The sequence below is a fragment of the Pelmatolapia mariae genome, linkage group LG16_19 (genome assembly GCF_036321145.2).
Source record: "Pelmatolapia mariae isolate MD_Pm_ZW linkage group LG16_19, Pm_UMD_F_2, whole genome shotgun sequence".
Taxonomy (NCBI): domain Eukaryota; kingdom Metazoa; phylum Chordata; class Actinopteri; order Cichliformes; family Cichlidae; genus Pelmatolapia; species Pelmatolapia mariae.
This window is the reverse complement of record NC_086241.1, coordinates 61,920,530-61,937,267: the sequence shown is the minus strand read 5'-3', so window position 1 is coordinate 61,937,267 and position 16,738 is coordinate 61,920,530. Positions and strand designations below refer to the sequence as shown.

The following is a 16,738-nucleotide window of genomic DNA, read 5'->3' as shown; positions in this document are numbered from 1 at the left end:
AATAGTTTATTGTTTTATACTCCTTCTTATACATCCCAGTTTCTCCTTTCCTTCCATTTCTGTGAAACCATCATCCTTTTCTTATCTATTTCCCTTTGCTATCGCCATGTTTCCTTCAATTTCTACTTGATTATATTGTTGATTTCTGTCTGAAGCTGAAAACTAAATCAATGAAAATGCTTTTTGTGGCTCCTTAGCTGGAGTTTCATTTCCTTTAATGCCAAAATGTACAGTCTCATAAAAATCTAGCTGTAGAGCAAAGAGTCCAGCATGTGGACTCTTTGTTTTTGTAAGAGTTTAAGCACTATACATTTCACATTTCAGTTGAATATTGTAGCCTGTTTTATTCTTCTTCTTCTTATAGTTTTCATTTATAATTATACATATCTAAATTATCATTTTTGCAAAATTAAATGTGATATGTTCATTGAACAGAAATGGTTTTAAGAGGAATGGTCGGGTCATTTATTTAACAGCGCTCCAGTGTTCAGTGACACACTCCTTAGGCTAATGGGCTATTTCACATATACAATTGGACCGTATGATTTAAATGTTTTTAATAACATTGGCATTTTGTCCAAATTAAAAATGAGCTTGAAGAGGTTTATTTGTGAGTTTATTGTTTTTTCTTATCATGGGTGGAACTTTGAATGTTGCTTCAGTGTTTTGGGGTTTATTGTAGTAAAGGTTGGTTTCCTTTTGGATGATGTTTTTTTTATGTTTCTGGTAAGTACTTCAGCTTTTTACCTTCACTGTATATATAAGCCAAACTTCTGTTGTGAAATTAGAAATATGTACAAGAGATTATACATAGATTATTTGTTGGCATCAAAAAGATCATACCATTCTTGAACCGTCCTATTCATTTTAATCAGAGCTTTATGTTTATCTTTACAAACTGGACTTATGTTCTTCGCGCTCATCGATCTATTAGTCGGCCCATCCACACAAACACACACAAAAATGTTTTGTGCTCAGATCACCTGGAGTGATGTAACTGCTTCTGGTGACAGACAGCAGAGGACAGTGGGCTGGCTGTCAGCCAGTCTCAGGTGGAGCTGCTGCTCAGACTCTCCAACACTCACACGGGGACAGGCACAGCACGGTCATGAAGATAACCTGAAGGTAAGCCTCTGCTCTGAAAAGAGGTTCCTCTTTCCTTTATTGCATTATCAAGGTAAGAGCTGAAAGAACAAAATCCTGAGCACAGGTGAATCATACCATTTTACAAATCTGCCTTAGAATAAAACTCTACATATTTCAGTGGTAGAGTTCATGTTATTATAAGTTTGTCTGCTCAGGATCACAGTTTGGTGCCAAAGGCAGTACCTGTGGGAAGTCATGACGGACTTTTGGCTGATTTCTGTTCCACTGGACAAAACAAGTTTAACCAGTGTAGAGAAGCTCAAGCGCACCATTGCCAAAACCAACCTGGCCTCCTCCTGCTGCAGGTTCTCCATTCCAGATCTTAAGGTGAGGATGTGCATCATCTGAATGATAAAACAAATGATATTGTGCTACAGGGTGAGATAAAAAGGTGTCTCAGCACTAACAAAAACAAAGAGTAAGTGGCATGAGTGTGTGTTAGCTCTGTGTTTGTAGCAGTACAGGAGAGTGATGGTGTTTGGTGTCCTTCTCTGATGAAGAGGTAAAGGCTCAGGTTGCTCTCTACAGTTTGAGGCAAAATTTCCATCTGAATCGTTTCACTCAACGTGATCAATGAGCATCTTGTCTTCCAGGAAACGCATTTCCGTATCATCAAGAGTTCAGACATTAAGCAGCTTTAGATGTAGTGATTGTAAATGCAGGGTCTTATGAAGTCAGATTTATTAAACGCAGGTTGCAGTAACATTAACTGTGCTGTGTGTGCCGTGACCTCAGGTGGGAGTACTGGACAGTCTGCTCAGCGTGTCAGATGATCTTTCCAAACTCGACATGCTGACTGAAAGGTAAAAAAGCTGAATGTGCTGCTCTCGATCTGTGAATACGTTTGTCTCATTAATCATCGCATGTTTGCATTTTCATGTGCAGCTTTGTTCCTCATTAAGACCCAATGATTCTGAGCTCCTGTGCGGTCTGTGCCATGATTAATTGATGGTCAGGGGCAGCTATCGGTTAGTTTTCCCTCCTGATTTTAAATTCACTGCTGGTGCATTCGAGCTGACACAGTGCACACTTTAAAGAGACAGTTCACCCTAGAGTAAAATGAGTATTAAAGGTAAGAACTTAAGATGCTGGGGGGGGGGGGGGGGGGGGGGGGGGGGGGGAATAAAACAAACAAACACAAAGAACCCCATAAATCCAACTAAAGTTAAAAATTTACCTATGCAACTGAAAAACATAAGGAAACAAACTGGGAAAAGCAGAACATGGACCAGAAGAACAGATTTAAATGCTAGGAAAAGTGAAAATCATAACAAAACTTTAATTATGACAGCAGATACTTTAGACTAGTTGCATTCATTAAAGCTATGAAACCTATAATTCAAAAGTTTGAAAAGTAAAATCTCAAATATAAGAAATGCAGTTTGAGTTACATGGAAAACATGGAACATGGAACCCCCCCCCCCAAAAAAAGAGGTGTGGATGTCAGTATTTTCAGGTGTTGAAATGTTGAATTGCACAATGAAAATGTAAGAAAGAACTTCATTAAGTAAAAAAGTAAGCATAACTTGTGTTGCTGGTAAATGCAACCATCTGCGACCCTGAAAACCCTGAGGATGGATGGATGGATGGATGGATAGATGGATAGATGGATAGATGGATAGATGGATAGATGGATAGATGGATAGATAGATGGATAGATAGATGGATGGACCCTGATGATGTCATCCACTGAAGTCTTAATATGAAGCGTGGAGCTCAGACTTTTTTGATTTCATAATTTTGCCATTTAATTAAACAGTTGCACAAGCATTGGAAGAATCTGGATGTGATTGTATGTGTATTACTGCTTGCAGTGAATTCATAACATAAATAACCCTCCTATCTGATTCAAATAATTACAGTTATGTACCAAATAAGCATTTTATTCATAAAGACTTTAAACTAGCCATTAAGCCCATCAAGTGATCAGGAAAGTGTTTACTGAGGTCCCAGAGGATGAGAGTTGTTGACTGTTTTCCCATAGACGTTTTTACTACCAGAAGCCTTTTGGCAACCAGTGGACTCAGCCCCTGCTGGCCATTTGAAAGAATGTTTTGGCTTAATTTTCCAGACCTGGAAACTACAGCCATCTATAATAGAATCTAACAGGAACACTTCTCTGTGACAGTCTGTTTCTGATTTACTGAAGAAAAGAAATATGACGTATAGGCAAGCAAGCAGGTGCCCTTGAAACGCCTCAGCAAAATTTATGAAAAACTAAGCTAAGTGAGCAAAATCATTGCTGAAACCGAGCTCACTCAAGCAACTGGTATAACTGCAAAGCTATATAAGAGGCTTGAAAACAGGCAACAGGCGAACCAAGGACAGAAAACAGTTACGTCACACTCGAGGAGCTCTGGACAGTGTAGAGATCTGCACAGAGACAAGTTAGGCAAGCAAGCAAGCAGACCATCAGGGGAAGTCTTTAATGCATAAAGATTTCTTTAGTTTTATTCCTTACTTTTTCTTCAGTCTGAGATGTTTCTACATCAACAGTTCATTGTGTGTAGCAGGAACTTTATGCAAAACACATAAACACTGTGTAATGATGGTGTTTCTCCTGTCGCCTGGTCAGTGTGATCAAAAAAACATGCCAGTGTATGAAGGAGGTGCTGGAGTCTAGTGACAAAGTGCTGGAAAATGCTTTGGCCAATGGAGGTGAGTCACACACAAACACACACGCTGAGAGTGTTAATTATCTCATAGAGAAACTGGATACAGGTCACATACACACAGCTATTAAGACTAACAGCTACTGAAAAACTCCATTAAAGGCCTGATGCTTTTACTGTAGACTAATGCTTGCAGGCTGTAGGAGAGAACAACAGCAGACCAGGCTAACCAGCATGTCTGATTACTCTCCCCCCATCAGACCACAGCAAGAACCAGAGAGCAGCCCTGTCACCCCTGAAAGCTTACCTCAAGTCTCTGAGGGGTATTTTATCTGCTCTTTGAGCTGGAGTGCAGTTCTGTGTGACTCCTATTATAAACCACATCTGTAGTATCTGCTTGATTTTTTTTTAAAGTCATACCAAACCCTCGGTGTGTTTAAAGTTGTGTCATTTGGATACACAACTTATGTTTTTTCCTCTCTCTTAGTTGACTTGATGAACTTCATGATCAAGTTTCAGTGGGACAAAGCAAAATATCCTACATCTCTACCTCTCTCCAGCCTGGCAGAAATCATCAACAAGGTACAACCTCATAAAAAAGTGGGGATGATAATGAATGACATAAATATGACAGCAATTTATAACTAAACTCTTATCAAGTTGATAGACACAAAAAACACAGCAAAGTCACAGTTCACATGCTAACATATTTACCTGTTAGCATACCTTCATATGCAGTTTTATATGACTGGGCGATGATATAAAATGTTTACATTAAAAGTTACTTACATGTTTTATTCATAATCTTAATGAACTGACTCACTTTTCTGATTTTTGAAGCATAAAAGCAATCATTAGAAGTAAAATGCCAACATGAGGCTATAAATGAACCACAGCTAAAGATCATCACGACAAACTCTTACATTTTCAGATTTTCAGGCCAGAGTTACAGGAAATATTGAACAACTCTTTACACAGTGTGTCACAGAAATCCTACTAATGGCAGAGTAAACTTCACTAGATTGTAATTTCACTAAATTCAGTTACATTTAAAATGAATAAAGTAGTGCTGTCAGCCAACACGTTAACAAGGTAACCACACTAATGTGTTGACGCCACGCAGCCCCACGCACAGGGCGATATGCGCTAACTCGCTAACGGAGATTTGCCGTGTTAATGCGGTTATGGCGTTAACGTCATTTTAACGAGATTAACGCTGACATCACTAGAATAAAGATAAACTTGCAGGTTACATTGGCTCAAAATTGCTTCTGCATTTAATACATACATTACATATTTGATGTGTGTGTGCTGTTAAAGCTAAATACTACGAGGGAGAAAAAAAAACTCCTAAAATTGAAAGTGAGCACCACTTTTACAGCTTTTCCCATTTAAGCTCTGTCCACCAGAATAAGTCACTGCTGATTTTTGACATCACACTTAATTCAGACTTTGCTCCTCCACTTCAAAGTCCTTTGTTTTTAACCAGTTCCAACACTTTATTCTAATTATAAACTCTGAAAAGACGTTTGGCAAAAACCTCGCATTTCAGGCTGAAAACAAATTCCGAAGCAGCTACATAATTCTGGTTCCCTCTCAGATGGCAGAAACATGTTGCCTACCCCAGTTTTAACACCTGCATGTGTTTCAGGAAGTTTCGCAGGTGGAGGCAGAGTTAAAATCTCGTTCTGCAGCGTACAACAGTGTGAAAGCGAGCTTGCAAAACCTCGAGCACAAACTAGAGTGAGAAACATTAGTTATATTAAATAGAAATAAATCCCTACATTATCTACAGATATGCATGTATACATATCTACATACTAAAGTGGAATTTCTGTCTTTGCAGTGGCAATTTACAAACTTGCAGTCTGAATGATGTCGTGAGGAATGAAGACCTGGTGGTCTCAGAGTACCTCACCACTCTGCTGGTAGTGGTGGCCCGGTCAGTGACACAACATGACTATGTTTTTCTGGGATAGTCTTAATATTAAAATGTTTGTTTCTGCATATTTTCTGGTCACAGAGGAAGCTACTCGCAATGGGAGAGGAGTTACGAGTCATTGTCAAAATTTGTGGTTCCGCGGTCGAGCAGGTGAGCTGTCTTTATGCACTCTTGGCCATGAGACAAACAATTCCACTCGATCCAAGTACAAGTGCACCAGTAGCTGCTCTCAGCATCCAAAAGGTCAGGCTAAGTAACCGCAGGTGTTTCATTACCGGCAGAAAGTAAGAGTCTTTTGGCCTGGATCTGCAGCAGCGAAAAGAAAATGTCTTTTTTGACAAGTAAAATGTTAAAGTTGACATGAAAAAAATAACTTTGTCAGAGCTCATGTGCAGGAAATAATCCAATTTCTAGAAAAAAATAATAATTTCATCCAAAACAGGAAGGGGAAATCGTGGGGGACATACCAAGTGACACAATACCAATGACAAAAATTGTATATGCATAAATAAATAGCAAGTTAATGTTTCAACTCAATGTAGGGTGTCTTCCTATCACTTGTGCTCATGTTTGTTAAAATTGTCACCAACATAGGACAATCTTGCCAGGAAGGGCCACTGGGGGGAGGCAGCAAATTTTGGGAGGTGGCCAGTGCCCCCTTTGCCCCCCCTTGGAGGCACCCCTGATCCAAGAAATCTACTTATCACTTGTAAGACACTCTTTTGTCAGTATAAGGCCTAGACAGCTAAACTGATAATTGTTTAACTTCTAGAAAATAATACTCCACATTCAATTCAATTCAATTCAATTTTATTTATATAGCGCCAAATCACAACAAAAGTCGCCTCAAGGCGCTTTATATTGTACAGTAGATAGCACAATATTAAATACAGAGAAAAACCCAACAATCATATCATATGACCCCCTATGAGCAAGCACTTTGGCGACAGTGGGAAGGAAAAACTCCCTTTTAACAGGAAGAAACCTCCGGCAGAACCAGGCTCAGGGAGGGGCGGCCATCTGCTGCGACCGGTTGGGGTGAAAGAAGGAAAACAGGATAAAGACATGCTGTGGAAGAGAGACAGAGATTAATAACAGATATGATTCGATGCAGAGAGGTCTATTAACACATAGTGAGTGAGAAGGTGACTGGAAAGGAAAAACTCGATGCATCATGGGAATCCCCGGCAGCCTACGTCTATTGCAGCATAACTAAGGGAGGATTCAGGGTCACCTGGTCCAGCCCTAACTATATGCTTTAGCAAAAAGGAAAGTTTTAAGCCTGATCTTGAAAGTAGAGATAGTGTCTGTCTCCCGAATCCAAACTGGAAGCTGGTTCCACAGAAGAGGGGCCTGAAAACTGAAGGCTCTCCCTCCCATTCCACTTTTAAATACCCTAGGGACAACAAGCAGGCCTGCAGAGCGAGAGCGAAGTGCTCTAATAGGGTGATATGGTACTACAAGGTCATTAAGATAAGATGGGGCCTGATTATTTAAGACCTTGTAAGTGAGGAGCAGGATTTTGAATTCAATTCTGGATTTAACAGGGAGCCAATGAAGGGAAGCCAATATAGGAGAAATATGCTCTCTCTTCCTAGTCCCTGTCAGTACTCTTGCTGCAGCATTTTGGATTAGCTGAAGACTTTTCAGCGAGTTTTTAGGACTTCCTGATAATAAAGAATTACAGTAGTCCAGCCTGGAAGTAATGAAGGCATGAACTAGTTTTTCAGCATCACTCTGAGACAGGATATTTCTAATTTTAGAGATGTTGCGCAAATGGAAGAAAGCAGTCTTACATATTTGTTTAATATGTGCCTTGAAGGACATGTCCTGGTCAAAAATGACTAACTAAAATGGCTAACATTCCATCTTAGTTTTTGTAACACTCATACACTTACTGGCCACTATATTAGGTACAACTTGTTGTACTGGTGTAGATTCAGCAAAATGCTGGAAACATTTCTCAGAGATTTTGGTCCATATTGACAGGACAGCATCACACACATGCTTCAGATTTGTCAGCTAACATCCATGATGCAAAACCTCATTCCACCGCATCCCAAAGATGCTCTATTTGATTGAGATCTGGTGTCTGTGGAGGCCATTTGAGTACAGTGAACTCACTGTCATGCAAGCATTGGAAGCAGCCATCAGCAGATGGGTACACTGTGGTCATAAAGAGATGGACATGGTCAGCAACAGTAATCAGGTGTTCAGATGATACTCAGTTAGTTTGCCAAGATAATATCCCCCACACCATTACACCACCACCACCACAAGCCTGATGACAATGCAAGATGGATCCATGCTTTCATGTTGTTTATGCCAAATTCTGACCCTACTACTTGGTTTACCTAACAAAGTGGCCGATGAGTGTTTTTCTTACAGTGAACCTGATTTTGCCCATGTAAATCCTATCAGCCTGCTATTACATTGTGATCAGTCTGTTAAGGACTCATGACAAATTCCATGTAATTCAATTCAGCATTATTTATATAGTGCCAAATCACAATAACATTTATATTGGCTCAATAAACACAGACTTGAAATGAACCTGCAGCAATAAGTTAAAATGCAAGTAACAAACACTACTTGACTTACTCCTTGTTGTCTTTTACCTTGTTGCTACATCTTTTCTATTGTTGTCTTATGTGACTGTCAGGAAGCTGTATGAGAACGGAGAGGGGGGAGTCTTCTCAGTGACACTTTTCAAAAGAGCTGTGTGTGAATTCAAAGCCAAAGCCCAGGAGAGCAAGTAAGCAGGACGGTGTGACAGAAAACACCCAATAAGGTCAAATCTGTGTTGTCTGTTTGAATTACCAAAGTGTAGCCTCTGGTCCACACAGGTTCTTCGTGCGGGACTACAGCTTTGATCTGGAGGAGCAGAAGCAGCGGGAGATTATGCAGCTTAGTTTTCACAAAAAGGAGCAATATGTGAGTCAAACATTATATACGCTCTCTGAAGTTTCTTTAAATGTTGTGGTGTTTTATTAATGCGCTTCTCTCTTTCACAGGGAATCTTTGTACGCTGGCTGAAGGTGAATTTCAGTGAAGTGTTTGTTGCCTGGATTCACTTGAAAGCATTGCGGGTGTTTGTGGAATCAGTCCTGAGGTCGGCACCTGATGACAGTGGTGATTTTTTTTTTTTCGTGAAGAGGGCTCGTAATTGATTTTCATGTGATGATATCTCCTTTCAGGTATGGGTTACCTGTCAATTATCAGGCTCTTCTACTGCAGACTGACAGGAAGCACTCGAAGAAACTGAAAGAAGAACTCGCTTCACTATTTGTGCATCTGGACCCCACCGCCAGCATTACTGATGTAAGGAGCCACAGTGTTATAATGTTGTCATTATATTAATGTAAAGCACAGACATACAGAAGATGGATGCACCAACATTAGTTGGAAAAGCTACAAGTTGAGGGATTTAACTGACGACATCTTGTTTGTTGAAGCTGGGAGGAACCATATATGGATGAAAGAATGAAGTGCTGAGTTGTCATCTAATGCTGGCCTCGTCAGTTGTGTGCTACACAGATATCTGAAAATTAGTGGAAGGGATGACCTAGGCCATTTTGTATCGTATTCATTGTGTTGTCTTTTGAAAACATGCCCATAATACTTTCCTTAGTAAAAGATGAAATGTCCACCTTAAGCTTGTTCTTTAAAAAAAAAACTGTTAACACAAATGGGAAACATTATGGTGTATCCAAAGTGACGTTTTTGTGTGACTCAGTAAATCAAACAGAGCCTCAAAATGATGAGTTTGGGTAGAGGTACACAACTGTGGCCAGGTTGACTGGCCAGTCAGTCTGGGACTGCTTGACTTGATGGCCTGCCTGAACTAATCCTGATAAACTAAAAATGAGCTTTTTCCAGGTAGACATTATTTAAAAACTTCAAACCTTATTTTTTCAACAATATGCAATCTCATAGCCATTTAATTTGAATGGAAACTTGCTGTAGTTTACTTTTTAGAGTTTTTCTACAAAAGTAGCACAGACAGAAGTATGAGATTTAATTTTTGAACAGTGGAACATTCGTAGTGTACTCTTGGACCCCTTTTAATTGTTGTAACAGCTTTTACTTCTCTGAGTTTGACTGTAAGCACTTTCCTCAATGGGTACAGTTATTTTGCTGCTTGGTGATGTAAAATTGTAATTTTTATCTGAACCTTTTCATGTAGCCTGTTTGGTTTTTTTTAGGTTAAAAAAAATAAATATTTTGAAATCAAGACTCAAGCAACAACAAACAACTTAGAACTAAATGTTTTTACAAATTAATTGTGCATTATGTGCATCTGCTGCAGGCAGGATTTGGATGTAAATGCAGAAACACAGGAGACAGGAATAAAGTCAAATACAGGTTTAATGCTGCACTTATACAAAATACAAAACAAAAGCTGGACAGGAACGACAAATCCAATAACTAGTGAAACAGAGCAGGGCCACACACAAAAACCATGAGGGAGGACACAACAAAGACCCCCGCCAAACTAAAGGAATATATATACAGGGTGATTAATGCAAACAAGAGACACCTGGGAGGACAGCTGAAACCAAGTGAGGCAACGAGACAAGGGATGTGAAACTTAATATAAAGCACACGAGACAAATAAGTAATAAAATAAAACAGGAAGTAACTAAACACATGAACAAACTAAGAAATAAACTGAAGATATTTAACAACAGCAGAACCCAAATGACCAAAAAACAGCAAAAGACCCAAGAACATGACAGAATTATTGCGAATAGTTTATTGGGTAAATATGGTATCGTTATATAAGACCACTGACAGACCAACAAGTGAAGTGCTTTCCCAGATTGTTGATGTCTGAGTGAGGAAGAACCTGTCATCAGCCAGCAGGAAATAACATATCTCTCAGTCAAGTTCACTCGTGACCTTCGAGACAACAGAGAGAAAAAGGAAATAATAATAATAACACACAAACTCAAGCTGAATTTAGTGAAACACTGCTGCTGGTTCAGTGTGTGTGTGACTGTTTTCTGTGTCTGATCTGCCAAACAGGTGAGCTGTGACATCCCAGGACTCTGTCAGCAGGAGTACTTCTCCTACATCTGCTTTCATATCAGCACCAACGTGTTGGACATCAGCTAGCTGTCAACAGCAAGACTGAAAGAGCAAGCACACACAAGCTGTGGTTTGTTCCCGTTCAGTCACTCACAGCCAGAAACATAAAGACCCCGATCGCTAAAATAAAATCAGAGAATATAAATATATTGTTTTCAACATTTCTCTTAAAGGAGAAAGATGTAAGGTGTAAATACAGGAAGGTGTAAATAATCCTCGGGTCGTCTTTACCACAAAGCAAGCTGCACGTGTCCTGTGTTTGTCATGCGCTGCGCCTGGAATTGTGGAAAACCTTAAAATATGTGTAATATCAGAGGGATGTTTTTTTCAGGGATTCATTTTAAAAGTATATGTACAGTAAATATTAATGTCGGCTTCAAACATTTTAGGTGAGCACATTATTTCTAGAAATCTTACAGCTTGCACTAATAAAATGGATTTCTTCATGCACCATTGCCTGTTATTCTGCAAGACAGCCTAATACACGTAGAAATGCTTTATCCAGAGAATGGATTCATGAATCTGTATAGAAACGTCACTTGTTACCCAATTTAGATCAGAATGTTCATGTGTTGCAAGTCTCAAAATCTTAAAGTGGGGCTGTTCTGCTCATTTTCAACTCCATAGTGTTTTTTCTGGATTCTAATAAAGTACTTTTGCATGATTCACAGTTCACACTATGCTATATCAGGCCTTGGTGCAGCTTCTTAGATCCTCCCCCCTTTAGAACCCCCCCTTTTTAAACCAGCTTTTTTCTCACTGGTTGCCTTTCATAAATAGAAACTTTGAGAGCAGGTGAGTGAGGTTGCTGTGTTCAGAGCCAGATCTGTGTGCCTGAAATCACCATATTTGGAATTTCCCCTAAGTGATATCACACAAGCTCTGTGTGTCCTTTTGCTCATCACTATGAATATCCACCACTGGAACTGTACATGTATCTAAAAACAATAAAGAAAAGCAAAACAGGTTCACTTTGAAAGTAGTCACCATGTTGTAACAACCCATGGGCAGGGATAGCTCAGGAGGTAGAGCGGTCAAAGTAATATTTCTAATCAGTATTTTTTTTTAAAATTAGCCAGTATATTTTTTATAGTCATTACAATCACCAGGTGGTGTTGCCAATTAAAGCAGTACTGACATTTTTGCAATAACAACATGCAGTGTGTGAAGAACACTGATTAGTTTTTCTTAGGCTTTAAGGTGGGCTGTGATTAAGCGCTTAACAGAAATCTGCAGCCAACTCTGCTCAACAGCTGGAGACCAGTGATGCACTTTCCAATACTATGTTGATTGATTTTGTATGGTTTACTAAGATTTCATATGCCCCAGTAACAAATATGTGAAATGCAATATGCCAGCAATTGCTAAGATGCCAAGATATCCTAATGCATCTGGTTGCATTTAGCAGTATGCACGCCCACAAGTTTTTCTCTGATATAAATAATATCTGATCCATATGTTGCCTATTGCAAGATTACGTTTGGGGACTCAGTATCGTCTGTGATGCAGAAGGTAAATTTTGTGCTACAACAGGTATGACAAGGTAAAAATTCACAGTGTGGATTAAATATGAAGTTTGACATAATTGTATGCAAACTACAGCAGCATGTACCTCTGCAGTAGTGATAATAAAGAGAACCTTTGAATGTATTTAATGTGTTGATAAGATGAAAAAATATCATTTAAACATGTTGCTAACTGAATGAAAATACTTTTTTTTTTTTTTTTACCACTAGTAGTATATAGCAGTACTAGTTTACTTCAGGGATTCCTAACATGAGCTAACAAGGGTCACAAGCTGCATTGCAGGTTTTGTAAGATGATTAACAGCACACCAACGAAGAAAATACAGTTTTGTCACATACATACGTTTTATTGTTGAACTTATCAGTAATCCTCGTTTGGCCTTGGATTTGAGATCTACTTGCTATGGTACTTGTCTTATATGGTGTTTTATGTGGATCAGTGTGAGGCTTGAGTCAGATTGAACCAAAAAAAGGATATGCAATGAGAAAATAGAGAAAGCCAAAAGCACTGCACAGTTGGAGGGAAGAAAAACCCAATAAACTAACCAAATAAACTAAACACAGGAAAGATTAGAAAGGGAGAAAGATTAGATGACGTTCTGACTGAAAGAGAATGCACAGACTATATATATACGTACACGCCAGGAAGTGGGATAATAAGGCAAGGGTAAACTCAAATGAAACAATATCAAGGATGAAAAAAAGAACAGTGAAGAGAAGTAAAAATACAAAACACCACACAAGGAGCTAAAATTTGGAATAGAGAAGTCTCCTTCTTTTGGTTTACACCTGTAAAAGGAAAACACTCATGAGCACAGGGAAGGTAAAACCTATACACATACAACAGAAACCAAGAATCACCTGCGCACCGGAATAACCTCAGCTCATGTTGGCACCTCGTGATCAGAGTGTGGCGGGGCGTGGCCTGCGGTGCAGTGCAGGGAAGGCGGACGCACCTGCACGGCATCCGCAATCACGCCCTGCCGACTTAAATATTGTACTGGGTCCTGTGGTTGGGGTTGTTGTTGTGGTTGTTATGTTGAGCTGGCAGCGGGAGAGCTGCAGCTCTGTGTGTATTGTGGACAGCAACCGTCAAAATGCCACTGGGTCTGCAGTGTATGTTTACACAGAGTAAGGACTTACCAGCTTCTGAAACCGAGATTTGGAGTTTACATGCACAGTGTAACTTATACTAAGGAAAAAACTCAACCGCAAAGTTACTCGAATGGATACCAGTGTACTAGCAGATCTCACCTAGGGAACATACTGTTGTTTTTTTTTTTTGTTATTGATTAATTAATTGATTGGTTTTTTTTTTTCAGTCAATAACAAGACAAAGACATCAGGATCATGAAATATGTTATAAAAGCTAAAGAGTCCATATGGAGTAGATTTAAATACAAAGTGCTTCCTTGAAGTAGCATAAATTGTAAATAGTCAAGTGAAAGTGATACAAAAAAAAATTGTGCTTAAATGAAATACTTGAGTAAATGCATTCAGTTACTTTCTACAGATGAATTGTTATTCAGTACATGGTCACCAGAGAGTGCACTGTCTCTGCTGTGTGCATCAACCATTTTATCTGATCTCTGATATAAATAATATCTGATCCATATGTTTCCTGCTGCAAGATTACCTTTGGAGAAAGTACAGTAGCTGAGTGGTGGATTAATTCCACTCTATGTTGCACAGTGTGGAAATTTAGAAAAGTATGAAGTGAAGAATAAGTGTATATAAAGCCATTGTGCACAGTTTGTGTGTTTAATAGTAAATTGTGTTGTTTAATTGTTTCTGAGCTTTCTTTAGGGCCAAAAGCTTGACTGAATTACTGCAGTGATAAAAGGGAGGCCTGCGATAGAGATGATAGGTGTTGAGTTGTTCTCTCTTAGTCCGTGTGTGTGAAAAAAGAGAGCGAGGGGGAGAGAGAGAGAGAGAGAGAGAGAGAGAGAAAAAAAGAAAGAGGGAGAGAGAGCGCGTTAGAAAAAGCTGGCTCCTCTAACTGTGCCATTCAGTGCACGAAACAGTCTGGAAGAGAAGCATTTTACGCGCACGGCATGATGGGCATTAACTCCGGTTAGTAAGCTTAATATTTGCATTTTAGGATCAACAAGTATCGATCAGTTGATAAAATGTGGACAGTTCCGAAGCCAAACTACAGAGCTGGTTTGTGCGCCGAAGGGGAGATTGCTGTGAACATCGGCGGAGTCAGAGTGGTGCTTTTCGGGGATGTTTTGAACCGCTACCCGGAGAGCAGACTGGCTGAGTTGGTGAACTGCTCAACTCAGAATTCCGAACTTATCTCGACACTTTGCGATGACTTCGATCCGGGCAGAAAGGAGTTTTACTTTGATCGAGATCCCGACGCGTTCAAGTGCATCATCGACGTTTATTACTTTGATGAAATCCACATCAAACGCGGCATTTGCCCCATCTGCTTCATCAAAGAGATGGAGTTTTGGAAAATAGACCAAAATGTTTTAGATGAATGCTGTAAAAGTTACTTAAGTGAGAAGGAGGAAGAGCTGAAAGAAATTGCAAACAAAGTTAAAGTCATTTTGGAGGATATGGAGGTGGATCAGTGCATCACGCGCACTCAGCGTTGCCAGAGGTTCCTTTGGAGGCTGATGGAGAAGCCGGATTCCTCCTTGCCGGCGCGCATCATCGCTATTGCATCCTTCCTTTTCATCTTGGTCTCGGCAGTGGTGATGTGTGTGGGGACCATCCCGGAGCTCCAGGTGATGGACGCTGAAGGGAAACTGGTGGAGCATCCGACTCTGGAGGCGATCGAGACGGTGTGCATGTTGTGGTTCACCACGGAATTCTTTCTGCGCCTCGCCTCGTCACCGAACAAGCTGCGCTTTGCGCTCTCCATCATGAACATCATAGACTTTATGGCCATCATGCCTTTCTACGTGGTCCTGGCCCTGACTTACCTTGGCACCACATCCATCATGGAGCTGGCAAACGTACAGCAAGCTGTCCAGGCCCTCCGCATCATGCGCATCGCGCGTATTTTCAAGTTGGCGCGCCACTCCTCTGGACTGCAAACTCTGACTTACGCGCTGAAGAACAGCCTCAAAGAGCTGGGGCTGCTGCTTATGTATATGGGCGTGGGCATCTTCGTGTTCTCAGCGCTGGCCTACACTATGGAGCAAAGCCACCCGGAGACTTTATTCCGGAGCATCCCGCAATCTTTTTGGTGGGCCATCATCACAATGACCACAGTGGGCTATGGCGATATCTACCCCAAAACCACTCTGGGCAAGTGCAACGCAGCCGTGAGCTTTCTGTGCGGGGTGATAGCCATCGCGCTGCCCATCCACCCCATCATTAACAACTTTGTCATCTTCTACAACAAGCAGAAAGTTCTGGAGACAGCGGCGAAGCATGAAGTGGAGCTGATGGAGCTAAAGTCCGGCAAGGAGACGCGCAGGAGAAATAGCTATTAGGAGAAAGGAAAACTCTGAGAAGAAAAAAGAAAGAAAGACTGAAACAGGAATTTATTAACTGAGGTGTGACCGAAACAAAAGATTAAAGAAAAAAAATCAATTAATTCGTTATATTTAGTAAATATATCAAAGGCCCCCAGATAATTCTTTTTTTATGAACTCAACGCCTATACAGAGTAACATAATTGTCTTTAGTCCTCTGTCGCTTTGTTTGGGCCATTTTCAATGTGTTGCTTTCGCTTGTGGCCCGTTTATCTCCTTTTGTCATTGTGAAGATTGTTGTCACAGAATTAAAGCTTCTGCATGTGAAAAAATATTGTGCATGTCCTCAGAAAATCATTACATCAATATGAATGAGAATAACGGTAAATCAGTTCGTTATACACTCAGTTTAATTAAATACCAGCATGACAAACAATTAGATTAGCCTTTATTGTCTCTGGGAGAATAATTAGATTTATAAAAGGACCATAGAAAATTTGTACCTATTTATCTTACAGTTTGGTACCTTGTACCCTTTTCCTGAGGGCATCAACTCATGTTCTTTACAAAGGATGTGATTTTTATCCTTAGTGATTTTCAGAATCTGCTTTATCACTGACCCTTCAAATATCTCCTGGAGGGAGCAGTTCAATTATCTTTCCAGCCCTTTTAATCCAATTTTGAATTTGGGATCTGAGCTTGGTAGAAAGGTTACCAAAGCCTGTAGTAATGCTATAAAATATAATAGATTCAACAGTTGCCCTATAAAATAGTAACACAATGCATTTATCCATGCTATGGACCCTGAGTCTTCTCAATAAATGCAAGCGCTGACTAATTCATGCACACACATACAACCCACTGTAACTGACAATCAAAGTGTACAGCTAGATACTTAAATGCTGTCACCTGTTCAGCCTTTTCTTTGCTAATTAAAGTCAGACTGTGATCTCTAACAGATCTTGGAACAAAGATACCTTCCTTGGTTTT

The 16,738-nt window shown here is 40.0% G+C and overlaps 2 protein-coding genes across 2 annotated transcripts; both read left to right on the top strand.

Annotated features, from left to right (window-relative positions):
• Window positions 1-1,341: 1,341 nt before the first annotated feature.
• Window positions 1,342-10,818, top strand: LOC134644721 (V-type proton ATPase subunit C 1-B-like). Its single transcript, XM_063497759.1, has 12 exons — window positions 1,342-1,473; window positions 1,882-1,949; window positions 3,722-3,804; window positions 4,246-4,340; window positions 5,410-5,501; window positions 5,605-5,700; window positions 5,782-5,850; window positions 8,363-8,455; window positions 8,547-8,634; window positions 8,715-8,812; window positions 8,898-9,021; window positions 10,729-10,818. The coding sequence occupies exons 1-12, from the start codon at window positions 1,342-1,344 to the stop codon at window positions 10,816-10,818; spliced, it is 1,128 nt and encodes a 375-aa protein (XP_063353829.1).
• Window positions 10,819-14,340: 3,522 nt separating this feature from the next.
• Window positions 14,341-16,048, top strand: kcnf1b (potassium voltage-gated channel, subfamily F, member 1b). Its single transcript, XM_063498982.1, has one exon. The coding sequence runs from the start codon at window positions 14,447-14,449 to the stop codon at window positions 15,764-15,766; it is 1,320 nt and encodes a 439-aa protein (XP_063355052.1). The 5' UTR covers window positions 14,341-14,446; the 3' UTR covers window positions 15,767-16,048.
• Window positions 16,049-16,738: the final 690 nt, after the last annotated feature.

What these genes read in the sequence shown, in the direction of transcription:
- LOC134644721 (XM_063497759.1), top strand. Translation starts at nt 1,342, where the DNA reads ATGACGGACTTTTGGCTGATTTCTGTTCCACTGGACAAAACAAGTTTA. An exon ending in GCCAAAGCCCAGGAGAGCAA is followed by an intron (nt 8,456 to 8,546) that starts GTAAGCAGGACG and finishes TGGTCCACACAG; the next exon opens with GTTCTTCGTGCGGGACTACA. An exon ending in CCACCGCCAGCATTACTGAT is followed by an intron (nt 9,022 to 10,728) that starts GTAAGGAGCCAC and finishes TCTGCCAAACAG; the next exon opens with GTGAGCTGTGACATCCCAGG.
- kcnf1b (XM_063498982.1), top strand. Translation starts at nt 14,447, where the DNA reads ATGTGGACAGTTCCGAAGCCAAACTACAGAGCTGGTTTGTGCGCCGAA.